We start from the raw sequence: 19,762 nt of genomic DNA on the forward strand, positions 1-19,762 counted from the left end.
CTGTCTCTGCCCTCTGGACCCTAGTCCTGCGGGTCTCCACCCACTGTGCCCCATACTTGCTCCTATCCCAGAACTTCTACACCATCCTTGAACTGGGGTGCTAAGCCCTCCTCAGCCCTCCAAACTGCAAATCATATTAATGCCCACTCATCCTTTAAGCCCGGAGATGACTGGTAGGGAAAGCTGCCCCGCCCTGCTCAACCCCACGTGAGGCAGATTCCGTGGTTGCCCATGCTTTTTCTACTCAAACGGTCCCACCGAGACACTTCTCTTACCTTTGCTCTTCACCATTTCTCTTTCTGTTCTGTAAATCACATGTCTTAGACCATAATTAATCCATTTCTGGAAACTTGCAATGGCTTGGAGATGAAAGTAAAGGGGCAAAGAGAGAGAGAGCCAGAACTCAGCAACGTGTGGACTCTCGGGGTCACACGCCGAGCCACACCACTTTCCCTCTCCCATCACACTTCAGACTCCTGGGGAGGTTACCCCTCTTGCTCCACCGCATCTCCAGCTGCTAGCAAGGTACCTGGCTCATCAGAATGGCTCATAAGTGATTGTTGAATGGGCAAAGGAATGATTTACAAATCCATTCAGCATGTCACCAAGGTCATAACCTACTCTTTGAGGGAAAAAACTGTGTTTTATTCATATTGGGTCCTGACACACAGTGTGTTGCTAGCACAGTTGATGAGGCGATGCTGGGTGCAGACAGTCACGAGAGACAGATTTCTGTCCCTCAATTAGAGACCAGGGTTCTGCACGTAAGCATCCTGTCTCATGTGGCAGGGAGCCCCATCTCTGGAATCCTGCACAGAGAAGGAGCATGAAACATGCCAACAATGTGCTGGGCACAATTCCACTAGTGAACTGGATGGACTCTCTTGTTCCTTCCTATCTTCTCGGTGCAACTAGACAAGCCCAGAAAGATGGTGAATTTATGGCAGAGAGAGCTGCAGAAAAGAGATTCTGCAGACAAGTTTCAAGACCAAGAGGAAGAACGGGTGCCTTGTCTTGTCTTGTTTTGTTTTGTTTTGTTTTGCTTTGCTTTGTTTGTGCCAATGTTTTCTTAATTGCTGGCAGGTAGCAGCTCTGTAAAACGTAGGTGCGATGACTGAAGGTGATGTCAGAGATTACAGTCATAGCCAGCTGTCTGTCTATTCCTTCTTCCTCCATTTGGCCCTTATTTTTAGATTCAGATACAGCTCAAAAGGGACTCAGACTTTAAAGAGCCAGGCAGAAAACTGTGCTAGTCACATGGAATCATTTTGACTGTTTTTTTTTTTTCAGCTGTTTCCTAAGAAAACAGATTTAACATTTGTCACCCACACTCCTGAATGAGGAAAACAATTTTGTTTTCTCCTAAAGACAAAGATAACAAGGTGGATTTGGCATTTGTCGAGCGGAGACTAGGATTCAGATTCATGGTGGATTGACGGTTTCTTTGTTCTTTCTATGTTTTCATGTCTAGAAAACTAAGTTGATTTCCCGCCTCTCTTCCCGGGACCGTCTCATTGAAGGGTTCCACTTTGCTACTCTTCCTTTATGCCTCTCCCCATTCTTCTTCCCATTGTCCAAATTTCATGAATTTGACTGCAGTTAATTTGTTTCTGGAGTATGAAAGTGGCTGAGAGATGGAAGGAGGCAAAGGAAGGAAGCCAGAACCAATGGACACATGACATGACAGGAGGCGCCCACAGCACTGCCTTTTGTTTCTCTGCCTGCCTAGGTTAACAGTGCTAATATTTCATATTGCAGGTCATATAATCAGATCATCAACTTCTGTGAGTGTGTTATGTACCATTTTCTTTACACATATTAGTTCATTGGTTTTCAATTACCTCATAAATTATGTATTATCTCTGTTTAATAGGTGAAAAAGTTAAGGCTTAGATAAGCTGAGTATCTTGCCCAACATTACACAGCTAAAAAGCTCAGAACCAAGATTCAAACCCAAGTTTGCTACCTTTAAACCCAGATCTGAAAACAGATTCCACAATCGCAGTGTGAGCTGGTGAGATTTCTCATTAACAAAGACCCAGTAAGCTGTCACACTACATCCACCAGGGCCATGCATGTTCCCAAGAGGACAGCTGGGACAGTCTGCAGACATTTTCAGTTGTCACAAATGAGCGAGGACTGCTGGCATCCAGAGAAGAGAAGCCAGGGATCCCCCCAAACAGCTTGCAATCACAGGAGAGCCTCCACAGCAATGGACTTTGGCCTATCAGGTTCAAAATATTAATATTGCCAAAGTTGAGAAACTCTCTATGTGGGATGCTTCCACCATTATGTCAAACAGCCTCCCTGCCACCAACTGGTGACCTTCTGTGTTGGAAAGGAGTACAGCAAATACCTTCTTTATACAATTACATGTTCAAAATGTCTACAATTTTTCAATGCTGTGTTTAAGAATGGAAATTTTTTTAAGGAGGGCAAGAAAAGAAAATGAAAGGAAGAAAGAGAAGGCAAGTGGAGAGAGAAAACAAAGTAGAAAGAAAATACAAAAAAAAGAGAAAGAGAAAACTAACATTAGAAACCAACAATCCACAGCTTTCAACAGCTGGGTCGCATTACATGGAAATCAGCCCCGTGTCAGCACAATGGTCTGCTTTGTGTCTTCGTAAGCAGCACAGTGTGTGGGGTAAACGCTTTGCCTCATTTAGAAACAGGTAAATGGGGACTGAAGTGATCAAATGCCAGGTACCCCAAGGATACTTACATCATGGGCCTGGGTAGCCAGAGCTTATAAATAAAGCACTGGAGTGTCTTATTTTAGGCCTGGTCAGATAAGCAAGGGCTTGCATCATGTGAACAGAGACCACAGTGAGATGTGACACTGAGCCTGGTAATTCCAGGAGCTCCTGGAATGTGACATTTCAAGCACAGTACACTGAGTTCATACCCTGTGGAAGCTGCAAGACCCACCAGGCCTTCATAGCCCATCATCTCTTGGATTCTGCTGCCACAAGAGAAGGCTGTCAGAGAGCCGGACTTTAAATTTTGCCAAGCTCGTTCCCTACTATGCAGAAGTTAATTTGAGGCACATTTGCAACTTATAACTCTGATTTACTCATTTGCTGCTACAGGACCACACACAGCTTGACAGCCTGCCAGCTTGCACAGACCGTTCCCTTGGAAAAGATTTGGTCCAAGTCACGACCCAGCTTGGCAGCTTGCAAAACAGCTGCTGGACACGGGCAGGATGTGGAATGGAACACAAGAGAAGAAAAAGCTCTCTTCTTTGCCTCACATTTTTACATATAATTATGTAATCAGATCCCTATTCAGATACTTTGACATAAATTGTGCTTAATTAAACTGTTGCTAATTTATTGTTTTATTATTAGTTCATGGCTTGTTTGCTGATGTACCCACAAGCCATGCACACACACGCATACACATGCGCGTGCACATGCACGCGCTCATCATGGTGCTCTTGTTGTTTTGAGAATAATGAAAATGTTCCCTGTGAATAATTTCTCTATTTGACAGAACAACTAAAGATTTCAAAGCCCGCTTGTTCGTATGGTATACAAATGGCTGGATGAATAACTTTAATGTGGTAATTTGCTAGTATTATTGGGTGTTTTTTTTCTCACAGATTTCCTATAATCTGATATCAATCAAATAATATATTCTTTACATGAAATAAATTCTCTCCCTACCATAACAAAAACAGCTTCCATAATAAATGCATTCCTCTGGTCTGTATTATTCTGTTTCTCATTCAGATCTTGTGGCCTAAAGGGAAGATCTTTAATGAATGTTTGCAAATGTGAATTTAGGAATGGTCTACAATCACTACGAGACGATACATGAAGCTGGTACTGACTAAAAGCGTCCTCCTGCCAGCTACCCACAGAGCCGTCCTCGGGGGAAGTGTGCCCTGAACACCGTCCACTCTCCTGCTCCACTCAGGATCTGCTCATAGCCAATTCATCTCCCTCTGTCCTGTTTCCCAAAGTATGGATCACAGAACACCTGCTTCTTGGAAACAAAGATCACAAGGTGCTTTTTTTAGTGCTCGTTAGGAAAATACAGGCTCCTTCCTAGAAATGAAGTTCCTGGACGCCACTCCAAACTGATTAGATCTGAATCTCTGGGGGAATCTGGACTTCTAATAATATTTTCAGGTGAAATTGGCTTTCTTTTGTGAGTCTTGGGGATGGTGGAGGAGTTAGTTTCATTTGCTTTCTGCTGCTATAACCGAATACCACATACTGCGTAATTTATAAAGAACAAAAAGTGTTGTCCTTGGAGTGCTGGAGGCTGGGAAGTCCAAGGCTGAGAGGCTGCACCTGGTGTGAGCTCTGCTGCCAGTGAAGGCTCTGTACACACTCAGGATGGCACGGAGCGTCACCTGTGAGACTGAGTGTGCATACCAGACAGGGTCCTTCCATCACGGAGCCAATTCGTGGGTACCCAGTGCTCCATTAATCTACCCATGAGGGCACAACCTTCAGGACCCAATCCCCTCTCCAGCAATGCAGTTTTCCCTCTCGAATAGAGCAAAGAGTGAAAGGGAGGTAACTTCCCTCAAGTAAAGGGTGCAAGTGAAATAATGGAGCATGTGGTCTTAAACTCACTGTGTTTGACAAACAAACAAGCAAAAAACCGCTATTAGCCAATCAGCCAATGCTTTGTATCCTCTCAGTTCAATCAATCAATGAAATGTTGTCTTTAGAATGATAACTCTTTCAGTACCACAAGAAGAAATTTGAGTTATACTTATTATGTTACATACAGTAAGGCAAGAAAACAGCAACAAAAGCATGAAAACTATTTTAGGTGAGTGTTTAACAAAAGAATGGTTTTTAAAAATGAAAAATTTTATCTAGATAATCTGATGGAGGAGAACATAGGCTCCAAGCTTCTGGTTTATGGAAGGTTTTGCTGTATTTCTCTAGATAATTACCTCTTTAGCTTCCTATTCCGCCTCTGTTCACCTCATTTCAGGAGTTACCAGGACTGGCTCAGTGCATGTGTCTCTTTGTGCTTACCATCATTCTGTATCACTGTGTTTGTGGCTGTGCACCTCTGAACAGGGTCACAGGGCCCATTTCTATATGTCTACCAGCCTACAGATGAGGGGACTTGGGGATAACAGGTTGTCGTTTAGCCATTCTCACCCATTCTACTGTAAGCTCCCTCGGAGGAAGAGCGGTGAGTTCTGTTCCCAGCTAGCTCCCCCACACCAGCTGACCTCTATTTGGCTGGGCCTAGAGCGATCCTTAAAAGACACATGTGACATAATAAGAACCATGCCATGAAGGCTCGCATCCAGTAGGGCAGACAAAGTCCTAAACATTGCTTGGTGGCTACAAAGACCAGATAAACAACCTCTCTGCCAAAACTCAAGGGATGCCTCCAACTCCTACCCACCACCATAGACTTCTCCCCAGAAGTATCAGAGACATGATGGCTGCCTCCTCACATCTAGAAAGAAAAGATAGAGTCAGCGAGCTTTACGCAAATTCAGCTGCATTTACTCTGAAACCATTGAGGAAGAAAGTGCCATCGCTGGAGCACTGAACCCGTGACACCTCTGTCCAGAACCCAGCTGCACCCCAGATTTACCATGTGGCCTTGGGCAGCTCATTTAATCTCTCAGTGTCTTAATTTCTTCATCTGGAAAATGAAGATGCCACCTACATCTCGGGCACAGCATCTCAAGGTTAATGCGGGAGGCAGCCGAGTAAGAAATGGTCTCATTCTGGGGAGAAAGGCAGGCACAGCAGTGTGCTTCTGGGTGGTGATGACACACTCAGGATCCCAGCACTGAACCCTCAGGTCAGTCACACACATGGCACATGACAAGCACAATAAGCCATCACAATACACCACCTGGAGTCTTTATTTCAATTGCCAAGTGGAGTTGATAAAAACAAACAAAGCAAGGGGTTGGAGCCCTAATTTATTAAATGTTATTGATACTAATCTCAAATTGGCAGGCAATGTGCCACTTCTAGATTCAGATCAATAAATCCATTTCATAATACAGTCCGATCCCAACACTTTGCCCCCAAATCCATCCATCTCAATATTAGAAATCCATCCTGCTTTGCCTACAGTCTGTCAAATGTCACCACGGAGTGCAGAAGCCACCCTGCCAAGTCTATATCCTGAACTAAATCCCAATGGAAACTTCCCAGATATAAATAACCACTATGAACATACAGGAAAGAAAAATAGCTATGAAGTTTCACTCTTACTGTTTTTTTCTTTTGAGCCTCTGACAGGTAAAAATCATAGAGTTACTGACTTCTCAAAAACAGTCTAAAGCCAAAAGTTTTAACCAATTCAGTTTTCTACTCACAGTGATGACTATGTTAATCTGGGGAGCAGTGTCTGGTGTACATACAGAGGGGGCCCTGGTGCATTCTGGAGAACCCCCTGTTTCCTGCTCACTGTGAGCAGTGGCCTCCGGTGACTCTTAGGGTCTCAGGCCACAAGGATAGATTCTTAAAGAGGACAACTTTCTTTCTGCTGTGAGCTGATGAGTGAGACCTGGGATATCCCATATAAGGAAACCCCAGACTAACAGTAGAAAGAGGAATTCAGCATCTGTAGGATGGACAACAGAAGCATGAAGAAAACAGAAAACTGAGCCTGACATCAGGATGCCTGCACCTAAATCATGAAGAGTCAAAGTCTTGTGACTTAGGGCAAATCCTGTCATCTCCCTGAGCCTCAGGGGCCCTTGGTTCAGAGGTGAGAGGCCCACTGTGAAACCTAGCACAGTGAATAGACTCACGTGCTCAGTGAACATTTATGGATATCATCTGAATCATTAAATACTGAATGACAGCTCCCATTCAGTACCCTATGGGCTGTTGTTCACTTCTGAAAGTGCACCACACCCCAAACAGAGAATTTAAGTGGTGGGAGACAGGGGAGAGGATGTTTTGATGCCCTTTCTAGGAATAAGACATAGAGACAGGCAAAACTGGATAAGAAGCTCAGCAAGTCCAGATGTGAGAGCCCTGCACCCTCTGGGAAGGATGCAGATCTGGAGCCAGGGGCATCGCCCACACCCAGGCCTGGGGGACTGTGGCCTTGGCCCACTGCTCCTGGCCCAGGGGTGGCTGATTACACACTTCCTTCTGCAATTTATGAACTAACACTCGTGCTCACTGGCTCAGGGAATGCAAACCCATCTTAATATTAGCTTCCAACAGGTTTGTTAGGAAGGTAAATCTGCTGCAAATATGAGAGCCTAAGCCTGGCTTGGTTTAGGATTATCTAGGCTTTTACATTTTTCTGACCACATCCAGAGGAGAGATACAGGGCAGACACAGGTGCCATCCTGGAAAGCTGAAGGTAAATTAAAATGCCATCTAGAGCATTAAATGCTTTTTCTGTTGAATTGCATTAGGCATTTGCATTTAGGCCATAGCTTCTCTGAAATCTTTCCTCAGGCACAGTAAGAAAGAAGACCAGAAAAAAGAAAGAAAGAAGAGAAAGGAGAGGGATGGGGAGAGAGGAGCAGAAGCTGAAAATCTCCAAAACTGTCTATATCTCAGTCTGGCCATTCAATAGACAGACAAGGCCAAAGGAGGCTCTAAGGCTCCCTTCTTTCATCCTTCCTTCCTTTCTCCCTTTCATTCTTTCTTTCTTTCTTCCTTCCTTTCTTTCTGTATTTTATGGGTTTTTTTGGTTCTAAGGATTGAAGCTAGCCAGGGCTATCACACTGAACTGCATCCCCAACCCTATTTTACCTTATGTTATTTCATATTTTGACATAGGGTCTCATTAAGTCACTAAGTTACCAGGACTGGGTTGAAACCTGTGACCCCTGCTGTACCCTCTCAGCACACAGGAATCATGGTAGCTCACCGCCATGCCTGGCACCAAGGGTGATTTTTTTGTGTTCCCGTTCTCCACAGAATCAGGAAGTGGAGTGAACTCAGCAACTTACAAGACCCTCCTCTGCCTCGACTTCCACATGGGGCAGACCTGCTTGGTTTTTTCTGTGGGAGGCAGAAGCTGTAGCAGCTTCACATAATGGTTTCAAGGCAGCAGCCCCCACAGTGTCCCCAGTCTATCCTTGCCATTGTTTTTCTCGGCTCTGGGAATTCCTTAGGTGAGGGGGACCTTGCCAAGATTTCCATCATAGCAGATAATCCCCCCATTATCACTTATCTTATATGGTTCTCTTAAATCAAGGTCCTTTGTAAAGCTCTACTGTTGCCCTGGGCACCAATATCCGTACTGAGTTAGTTATCTTGTCCTGGTACACATAAACATAAATCATCATTACTGAAATAGCATCACATAGCAATTAGGAATACAGATGCTAACTGTTTTCAAGTCCTGGCTCTGCCCCTGCCAGCTCTGTGCCTTGGACAGTTTACTTAACGTCTCCATGCTCTCAGTTTCATGGTCCGTTGAGTGAATAAATCCTACTTCATACAGTAACCATGAGAATTAAATTAATATTCATCAAATTTTTGTACCATCAAGAAACTTCTCCATGGTCAATACTTTTAGAAACATTACCTCTGGGTTTCCTCTGGGTTTCTTCTTTGGGGTATCTGTTGTCTCCCTTCTCCTGCCCCTACCAAAACCAACACCAAAGCTATCAAAAGTACCTTTGTTCTTACCCTCTGCAAACCCTTCCATTTCAAGGACATCCTAACAGTAATTGCAGTCACTATGGAGAGTCTATTAGATTGAAGGTGCTGTGCTCAGTACTTTCCATACATTTGACTCTTCATCTAACTTATAAGAAAGACCTGGGTAATTTTCCTAAGCATCTACAACTTGCAACCCGAAGAGGCCAGATTCAAACCCAGAGCCCTCTGACTCCAAAGCCTGTGAATATCCAGTTGGGCCAAGCTCCCTCTGTCCAGAGCTCATCACAGCCCCCTTTAGACACTCTCCGTCCTTCCACTGGAGTGAGTCCCACCCACTGCACTTACCAAACCCTACATTGCAATATGATTATCTGCTTGCCTGTCTTTCCCTCCTATAATTCCAGACACTTTTCATTTTAAGCACTGTGGAAGTAAATTATTGTAAAATTTTCCTTCCATTTGAAAAAGGGTTACAGAAGACTGAACAGAATATTTTCTTTACAGCTCTGGTCATCTTTATCAACACCAGACACTGTAATGTTCTGTGATGTAAACATGACCGTAGGGCAAGTTTCCCTGAGCTGTACAGGGTGACACTCGAAAAGTCAGACAGCCTCCCCGCACCATCTACTACTGAATGGGAACCTCTAGGTTAAAGACTAGGAATCACTCGAGTCTAAGAACCACTGCCTGAGGGTATGCACAGGCACCTGACCCCGATGCACACTCCAGACACAGCTGGGTGTTAGTTCTTATGTCTGCTTTTCAGGATTTTTCTGCCCTCTCCCACCCTGACAGCCATCGCTTCTCACTGCCAGCACATTTTGCTGGATGAATCTGTCCTGTGTTGCTTCTACTCACCAAGTTTATGGTTTCCAAAATAATTCTTTTTAGCTTTTGAATGTTTTCTTGCCAACTGATTCTTAGGGAAATGCTCAGTAGGAGACATGTACTACTGTTTGATGGCAGGTGGGAGGACCCTGGATTTCCAGCGCCAGGTTCACCCCCCCCCAACACCTGTCACCAGGTAGCCAGAGATCCTTCCTCAAATTTCCTAGGCTTCTACAGATAGAAATTCCAAAACCAGTAAAATGATACAACATCTTGGCATATTTTGTCATTTTTATTGTGCCAGATATCTTCTTTTATTTTAATAAGCATTTGACATTATCCAAAATAAGTGAAGTTTTTCATGTGGGTTTCTCAGTGTAGTCCACAGTCCAATGTGATTTTATTTCTATTTGGGAGCAAATCAGTAAGTATGGAATGTGGCCTCTGAATTGTTATTATTATTATTTTGTTTGCAAGGTCACTGCTAACAAAGGCTCTTCTTAATATTGGAAGTGACGATCTCCTTCTAATAACTGGGCTTCCGCTACTTCCCAAAGGCTCTCAAAAAAATAAAGGTCAAGGGAATTGGCCTTTTCAAAAACATCTCTCCTATGTGAAAGAGAAAGACAACATCCAGGAAGAAATTTCTAATCTTTAAAATTGTAGGCATCTCATATTGGCCGTATTCTAAATATGTTAGTGTATTGTCATAAAATAAATAAATCAGGTCCAAGCAACAGACTTTAAACCTGAAAAAATATGGAAGCAAATTCCTTTTAATGTTCTTTTAGGTTCTTTCTTTCAAAATTTATTTTTGAGAGTCAGAATTTAGGACATAAATTTAACACATACACTAGAGGCAGAGATGGGAATGTTGTATGAAAAATGCGTTACGATTTCAATGGGGAGCCTGTGTATGGTTCAAAGTCATGTACACCGAGAAATACAGTGGACATGACAAGGTATTGGCAATTATCCCACCTGGATAAAAAGTGCACAGAGTGTTTGGGGAACCATCCTATCAACTTTTCTGCAGTTTTGAAATTCTTTAAAATAAAATCTGAGGAAAACAGTTCAAACACCTGTTCAAATAAAGCACAGTCATATGTGTGTACATACGAGACCGAGGCACCCAACAGAACCGAAACCTCCATGATAAATGTGAGGCCCAGCATTTGCAGAAGCACCTATGTGACCTTGAGTGACCCCTGAGGTGCCCAACAGCAATAATGCATCTGACTCTCAACCTGACGGTGGCCAATGCTTTTGACTCCTAAAGAGAAGCAGCTTAAAGCTAAGGTAATCTGTGACTTGGTTTATTTGTTTATGTATGTATTCATTTCTTTTTGGTATGCGGGTTGAGCCCATTCTGACAAAGGAACCCACTCCTGACCAGTGTACCCTGATTTTCAAACCCAACAATCTTTAGCTAAATTCTGTATGTGTTAGGTACGGCAGACCCTAAAGACAGGCTAGTTTCTGCTAAAATATTTTAATTGCCACCAGATCCTGTTTAATGTATTACTTTTATCATCACCACCACCAGCAGAAGTAGCAGCATCTATTTGCCTCTTTATTTTTTCCAATTTAACTATTCCAGAGCAGGGAACTGATATCAATCATCTTTGTTTCTCTGACATCCAAGATAGTAGCACATAAAGCATTCAATAGCTTTTTTTTTTTTTCCCTGTGCTGAGGATTGAACCCAGGGCCTGCACACAGACCTACAGCCCAGTCTTTTCTTTTTGGGGTGGTGGATAGACAGTCTCAGTGCTTTTCATTTGTTAGTACCTTACATCCTGATAGCACAAGGGATGATTTTACAAAATGATCCTCAGCTCCCATAACCTGGGCAAGCAAGTCAGACTTCGGGGACTTCCTTCTTAACTTCACCTTGTCTGAATACAACCAACTAAAAATAACCCAAAAGGGAGGTGTCCCTGGGCCGCAGGAGGAGCTGCAGAATATCGCAGAGGACAAGATGTGAAGCGAGCGAGCGACAATCTCAGCCTCCACAAATACTGCAATGCTTTTCAGCATCAGCAAGTTGCAGATTGTGATGAGGAAAAAAAAAATTCCAATTATTGAAATTCCATAGTGTATTTAATTATGCAATTATCTTATTGTATTAACAAGTGCTAGAGCACAGCCGCAATTGCTGAGATTTTTGCAATTTGGAAGCACAGGATTTATTCTTTCCCTCAGCTGATTACATCTCGGGAGTCCATCCATTTTTCTGAGATTATGGAAATGATCCTATTTTTGAACTGCCTCATTCAGAAATCTAAAGCTAGCCTGACCCCAACTCCTACCTTTCCAAGTTTTAAGTGTGACCCTCAGTACAGACTGAGCATATTTCGGGGGGGGGATGCCTACAAATTCATACTGTTTTTGTTTCCATTAATCACTTTAGGCTCTTTTTGCTTTTGAAATCCAAATAAATATAGTATAAATAGAAATTCAAAAATCAGTCATACAAATTACATATTTTCAATGATGTGAACAAAATACACTCTTGTTCATTTACTTAATAAGGATTTATCCCCAGGGGTTCATGTATCAGACTGTAAAACCCAAAGCACTCCATCAAAAATCTAAAATAGGTATTCTGTGATATTTGTATGCATTTCTATTTGCCTCGGTTACTTCAGCAAATATGAAATGTAATCATGCAAAATTAAACATTCCATACATTTTCTATGATCATTCTCTAATACTCCTCTATACTCTGGAATAGGCTATCGCACTTTCAAGTTTAAGAGGACAAAAAAATGAATCAGACTTCTTGTTTCTGAAAGCATTACAATAGGTCTTTTCACTTAGAGCTTCTCATCTAAGAACCACCAGGCTCTTTATACATAAAACATAATTAATCCCTACAGTCAGCTGCATTCTTACCCAATAGGAATCCTCCTTGCTGATGGAGAAGCCATATTTGAATTTTCTCAATCTGATTTGGTTCAGGCTTTTAGAAATGATGTTTTATTTACTTGTAAATGGCTAAGGGACATGATCATATGTAGCAAAATTTGGATCCGCCTCCCAAATAAATGATAGTACAGATCACAAAACCTAGATCAATACTAAAAATACCTGGTATTTAACTCTCAGCTTTGCAAGCTTTTAGCTATGAGATATGGAGCAAGTTGCATGGCTTCTCTGTGCTTCAGTTCTTGCGGTGATAAAATTAGTATCACAATAGTTTGCATCCCCAGAGCTGGGACAAAATGAACTATCCATATAACTCATTAGATTACAGCCTAAATAGCATTGAAAGTTATTATGTTGTCCTACTCAGCTATGACACACACTACCTTTCAAACTCATTTAAAAATTACCTCATCATGAAGCAATAGCAGTAGATGCTATTATACCCATTCTACAGATAAAGAAAGACTCTGTAGGTCTGCAGAAGTCCAAACTTAAACTCTCAGAACCTAAACTAGTATATCTCCATGATGCCTCTTTTTATCCAGAACAAGCAGACCCAGTAGTCCAGACGGATCTCTGCTTATTTGGAAGGAAGGAAAAGGGTCATGTTTCAAAGGCAAAACAGAAAGCAGTCTCCTGCCAAAGCTTGTCTTGCATAGCAAAAGAGATCTCGATGGGCAGAAGACATAACAACAAGGCTGCCTTAATCATGATTTCTGCTAACTATGAAATTAAAGTTAATTTCATGCCTTGCATCCACAGACAAAAAGGTTCAGAGCTGTTTAAATTCTCTTCAGCCCAATGACAGTTAGTAAACAGGAGGCTTCGTGTTCTAATGCTTAAAATCACCCTTCGTATCTCAATATATTATTTATGCACTCAGCTTAAAATAAACAGCAGCTCCGAAGTAGGAGAGTGGTCTCATTTAGTATGAACTCTTTTTTTCTCACTCTGACAGTTACTTTAAAACATCGGTAAACAACCTTAATTCACTTCTAACGAATTAGTAGGCTACTGCTGTGTCTACAGGAGGCAAGCAGATTGTATTATTAACCAAAACAACTTTCTCCCTGTCAATCATCTGCACCTCACAAAGGGATGTGGGCTTTGCTGTCTTGTACTTAAACCAATCCATGGGCACACGTGATTCCAGACGGTTTCTTCTGAGGTCATTCTCGTCCACTTTTGATTAGATCTCTTGACTCTGAGATGCAGAATGGGGCATGGAGAAAGTAGATTCTCAGTGCTGCTTATTAAGAAAAATATAGATAAATGAAAACCTTTCCAAAGGATAGGAGACCTTGGAAGTCACGGCAATGAGCTCTCCTATGGAGGGAACCGAACCAGACAAAAACATCACTGTAAGCAGACCCAAGAGGTGCCACCAAATAGTTGAAAGGGTGTTACTTCGCAAAAGGAAAATTTCCTCTTTGTATGTCTGCATAACAAAATTGGGGCCCAAGATGAAGATAAACAGGGCAGAATGAGGTTTGATTCAAGAAAGAAGGCTATATTAATAGACTTCTTGCTTTTACAGGGTTTCCGGCACTAGTCCAATGGAGCCCCTAGAATTGGCCAACAGACATAGATCAGACAGTTCCATGAGTCCCAGGAGTACTCACTAAAATGGGCTTCAATAAGTTTTTAAACTTCTTTCTGTTAAGAGTTTTTAAGGAGTATCATCCTCTTTTTAAAAGGAGAAATTACCATGGGTTGAGCCTTGGTCATAGAGCCAGCCAATCTATGGTCATACACACAATTCTTGGATGTTGGCTGGCCTAGCGAAACAGAAAGATGCAATGGAGAAAACCAAGTGAAACAGTCACTTGTGGATTGGACCATCTCTGCCTTACTCTTCGGCTGTCTGGTTTGCAACCTTTGCCATGTCATAGAAAAGAGGCAACGCTCCAGTCACCTGGCCGGTAACCCGGCTCGACAGAGGTGATCCACACTTAGCTCGCCATTCAGGCTGGCTTCCCCACCCCAAATCTGGGAATACAAGTTAGTGTAGCCAACCTTCTTCATTAACACATTCCTTACTTTACTGAAACATCGGTCTCTCCCTGAATCCAGCCTTTTCTCTAAGACATGAACTGCTCAAAACACAAATTCAATTCAGAAAGAAAGAGAAGTGGAGGAAGAAAAATCAGAACAGCTGGCATTTACATCCAACATTTAAATCAACATTTTTTACATAATATACAGATATGCATTCTACCAAATTATCTAATAAATGTTGCATTTGTCTATCATTTTACTGCAGAGGAAAATGACTTTTCTACCTGTAACATACTGCAAAACATTAGCGAGTTCAGAAATAATAAATTTCTCAAAGGAAGTCAGGTTATCAATATCTCGGCATGAAACATGGTGCTACTGAATTCTTGGTATAGCAAGAACAGACATTTGGTATTTGCACTTTGAGGTAACAGAAAATAACATGACAATAATGTGTTATACTTACAAAGTACCCTTCATCCATGAGGCTCCAATTTTACCAATATTAGTTCACTGATTTTCGCAAAAAACCTGAAAGGCAGAGGGTAAGTTTGTGTTACCCCCACTTTGCAGATGGGGATATAGACACGCAACAGAAAAATCAATTATTAGTTCATTATGGTGAGAATTTCCTAATGGGAGGAGGATGAGAATTATGATCCATCTTCACCACCCCCTTCCCCTCGGGAACTATTATTATCAGCTTACTAAACACAATTCGCCCACAAGAAACCAGTGATGAATAATAACCCCCAATTTTGATGAGCCCAGAAACCGATATTCCTTTAATATCAGAGAAAGGGTTGAAAAAAACTCCCTGTATTCAGTTTAAAACATGGAAGGAAAGTTAGATTGACAAAACACAAGCATCCAACAAAATTTGGCCTGAAAATAATGTTACTACTGTTCAGTTTGTTACATACTTATGTTCACATTTCAGCATATGGACTTGTCTTTTAAAAAATATTCCAAGGAAGTCAGAATGTTCCAGAAGGAATCTCACTAACAATATTTTTAGAAGGGTGTATTTTTAACAACCCTTTCTAGGACATCCCACCCTTTCTACCACTCTTGGGCTATTTATTCATGCATTGGAAAAACAGTCAATATTTATTGAGTTTTATTACATATGAGTTTATCATTGCATGTGGTTTCTTAGAATACAAAAAAGTGTGTATGACACAGGTCGTATCATCAAGAAACTTAGAATTCAGTGATTGTAATACTATCACAACCTCTCTATAATCAAAATCTCTTCAGACAGATTTACCGGTTTTTGGACAATCATAGTCACAGATACCCATCCCACGAGGACAGCACATTTGGGGAATATTCTCAGAAAGGGTGCTTTTGAATTCCAGTTACAGAACATACTATGTGCATAAAATATGGGTCTCCTGGAGTCTTCCCAATCCCCATGATTTGAGGGCCACAATTTCCCCCCGTGTCCCTTTTACTCACCTCTGCCACTTTAGTGCTCCTCAAATGCCCAGATGCACTCCTACCTCCAGTTGCCCCCTTGCTGGGACACCCTGCAGCCTTGCCACGGCTCACTGCACCCCTCTCATCAGATGTCTGCTGAGATACCGGGTCCCTAAGGTCTCCCCTGACCACCTCAGTACAACCGCACCCATCAGGCTCCGCCCCCTGCTGTCTCTCCATGACACTTACATGACCTAATGCTATCCAGTTACGTCTCCATTAGTTCCTGCACACACACACTGTGATAGAAGCCCCATCAAGCAGGAATGTTTTTGTTCACTGCTAAATTCTAAGGTAAAGACACGCTGTAAATATTGACTGAGCCAGTGAATCACGGTATAGATCTGGGGTCTCGACCTTTCTTATGTACGTCATTTTATTCTCCTGGGAGTCCGTTATAATCACTAAGAAGTGAATTTCAGTACTGGATAATAATCGAATTTTTTTTTAGTCCCCCAAAAACGAAACAAAAATTCCACAAGCTCTCAATGAGTTCGTTCTGAAAAGTGTAATAAACCTGGTTTTCATCGTTTTTCTCTTCTTTTGCTTGCTGGGGACAGGAGTCAGGGAGCCTGCGAGGCTGCTCCCTCTCCATGGACAGCTCTGTGGCCCTCACGCCTTCCTCTCCTGGGCAGTGTTTCCCAGTAGTAAGTAAAGCAGCTTACTAAGTCCATTTCCAGAGACCACAGCGATCAATGAATAGGTGACAGGCCAAATCATATCCATCTTCTTACATCTTCTGACTTAACAGCACTTATAAAGCATAAATTTATCTCAAAGGTAGCGAGGTCACCATCTCATACTAAGTGAAGTGAGGACCCCACAGGGGAGGTTTGATTGCCTAAGCCTGTCTAGAAGCAAGCCAGCTTTGGAGAACACCACAGAACTCACTGCAAAGCTGTGCCACCACCATCACTGTCACACCACTGCCACACGACAGACATGCAAAGAAACGTGTCGCCTCAGCCAGTAGTGGCATCTGGAGTCACGGACACATCGCTTGGGTCTCTGAACACATTTCTTGTTTACTTCCGCTTTAATAAAACTCGCACCTTCGCCAGTCAGAATTTTTTCCCCAAGCATCTGAACATCCAAAGAGATTTAGAAGCAATTAACATTCACGAGTAACAGAGCAATCAACATGGGAATCGCTAATGGGACTGGACAGAATCCAAAAGCAGATATTAGGATAATAGTGAGTCCCTGACATGGGTGATGGTGTTAATTCTGCAGGGCAGAGTCGTGGGCTGTTTTCAGTGGCTTTACAGGCTGCTGTCACAGTCACAGACACCTGTTCTATATATGATTCCTCACCCCCTACCACAGCCCTGTTTTTTTTTAAACAGTTGTCGAAAAGAAGGCACTTTTTGCATCGTTATAACACAACCGCTAGCATTAATGGTATGTATTGAAATCGGGTTTATTTTTAAATTGCCTACCTGACAAAAATGTTAAAATGTCATTTTTCCCACTTTGGGTCTCCAGATTATCTGTCTTCACCTGTTAGCTTTTGTAGCTAGAGGCCACAAAATAAGAGCTACAGATTCTCATCCTGACGCTCCCCCACGGCTGCTGACACTTGCTTTGTGTGCACACGGGGGTTTACACATCCCCCAAACACAGAGTGACCGGGCATCCCTGTTCTAAGCAGTGCCACACCGGCCTCTTTGTCATTCTCCTGGCCTGTTTTTCATAAAAAATCACTCCAGAAATCAGTCCAGCAGCTCCTCGTCCCCGCCCCCCCCACGCGCGCGCGCGCGCACACACACACACACACACACACACACACGCAACTTTTGCCCTCCTGTGAGAGTCTCTGGGCAGTAAGGAGGTGTCCCCGTCATTCCTCTTGCTTTGCTTTCTGGCACATGCCAAAACCCCCTTTCACCCACTCTGTCACACAGGCCAAGGCCCGGCCAGCTACTTGTCCTCTGGCTGGATCACACTCTTCAGTCTCATGCCTGGCTTCTCCTTTTCCTTCACTGGAAAGTACAAATAGGCAGCCGTCAGGGCCCCGCCCTCTGCACGCCCACACCCCTGCCGGACCCCAGGTCACCTGGATTTCCTTGCTCAGCCCTGTGGTGTATTTCTGTAGTTTACTTGGGATCACAATCTATTGTGGTTTAGATGATTCTGTGTGGTCTAAGCAAATAAATGTGTCCCAAGAAGAAGCTTTGAAATTTTCAGCTACCTGAAGCAGACTCCAACATGTAAGTGAATAAACAGCACTTTTTCTGACTGGACTATGTTTCCGGTTGTTCTATTTCAACCTTTTTTTCTTCCATTCCTTTCTCTTTTTATTTTACTCTTCTTGGTTATTAAAGAAGCCCTTCTTCTTTCTGCACAATCCAACTTTTTAGTTTTTTTCTTATGAAAACACATTCCTTCCTGAAGACTCAGTTTACCCTCTGATTACAACCAGTTCCACAACCTGCCACAACCAAGCTGTGTGTGCTAGGTTGGGTTTGATGACTTTGTACCACACAATCTAAATTAACAGAACGTTACTAACAGATCTATACCTAAGGATCCCTTACTTCATCTCCGGGTCAAGCAGTTTAGCATTCCCAGCAGTAGCCCCAAAGCTGAGATGTTCTGCACCCCTCAACCTCAGGCCCCATCAGACCCCACCCCTGCCTCCCTTCCCACCCACTCCACCCCCACAGAGCAGCACAGAGATTAAAGGGCTTTCAGGGCTATGTAATCCAATCAGGGCTGGGTGTTCTTCAGTCCCTCCCAGCAGGCTTGAAAATACCTGGGCAGAATGCCTTGTACACACACTGGGCACTCTGTGCGGGGTCCTATGCCCATTTCTGATGGTAAGGCAGGCCCACCCCGGAGCTGGACCTCGTCTGCCTTCCCAAGCTGCAGGACAGCAGAAGCCCTTCACTCCTAAAGGCACAGGGTATGGGTGTGTGCTGCGGGGAAGGTGTCTGTGTGTGTGAGGAGAAGGAATGCGTGTGCTGTGTGTGTGTGTTGTACGTGTGTTGATAAACAAGAAAGAAGGGACGTGTATCTGTGCATGTGAGAGTGTCTATGTGATTGTGTTGTGAGACAGAGTGCATGTATATGTGTGTGCTTGTGTATGTATGAGAGAAAGGTTAAATGTTATACATGTGTCTACGTGTGAGAGACACAGTGTGCATATGTGTGTGAGACAGGGTGAATGCATATATGTGTGTGAATGTGTGTGGGATTGCATGTGTATGTGTGTGGCAGTGTGTACATACATGTGTAAGATGGTGTGCTACATGTGTATGTGAGAGGGTGCATGTGTCTATGTATGAGAAAGAGTGTGTGTGTATGTGAGAGAGAGAGAAAGAGAGAGAGAGAGAGAGAGAGAACCAAAAGCAAGCAGGCGAATACTGAGCAAACATGTAGATTCTATTTAATTTCAAAGTTTAAGGAAAATACATTTTCAACCCTTTGCCCTAACCTGGGCACCGACCAAGACATCCCACCTGTCTCGTACACAGCCAGGGATTTTACAGGGCCCTTCAGCCTTTCCAGGTCCCTCAACCAGCTGATGAAACCCGAAGACCCCTACCAACAGCAGCCTGGAAAGGCTCACCAAGGAGATGGGTTACGTGGAAATATCTCACTAGCCAGGGTTGAAAAGCCAGCCAAGGGCATGTGGTTTGGGTGCATGGAAAGGAGAGCTGCCAGCTGAGTCTTTTCTTTAACTCTGGATTTCTGCAGGAAAGAGTTGTGTTGTGCCAGTGAGGCAGAGTGGCCATTTGATACACTGTCCCCTCCCATGCCTGAGCTGCTGTAACTGCATCTGCCATGCAGACAGCTTCTGAGTGACCCAGGGCCCTTCCACATGTGTTACCCTTGAACAAGTCAAGAATGTAGACTTGCTTGGTTTACAGTCTTCAGTAGATTTTAACTATTCCTGAGAGAGAAGTAGACAAATAAAGACCAATTTGAGGAAATCGGGA

General features: G+C 43.1%; 1 protein-coding gene across 1 annotated transcript in view; it reads right to left on the minus strand.

Moving 5' to 3' along the window:
- The window catches only part of Ppargc1a (PPARG coactivator 1 alpha), a 615,371-nt gene that overhangs the window by 423,362 nt on the left and 172,247 nt on the right, over nucleotides 1–19,762 (minus strand). The window contains exon 2 of the mRNA XM_063240656.1: nucleotides 14,806–14,870. Coding sequence (XP_063096726.1) covers nucleotides 14,806–14,823 — 18 coding nt within the window. The 5' untranslated portion in view covers nucleotides 14,824–14,870. The remainder of the gene's footprint in view (nucleotides 1–14,805; nucleotides 14,871–19,762) is intronic.

The sequence above is a fragment of the Cavia porcellus genome, unplaced genomic scaffold (genome assembly GCF_034190915.1).
Source record: "Cavia porcellus strain 051 isolate PalLab524CR breed Dunkin Hartley unplaced genomic scaffold, mCavPor4.1 scaffold_30, whole genome shotgun sequence".
Lineage (NCBI taxonomy): Eukaryota > Metazoa > Chordata > Mammalia > Rodentia > Caviidae > Cavia > Cavia porcellus.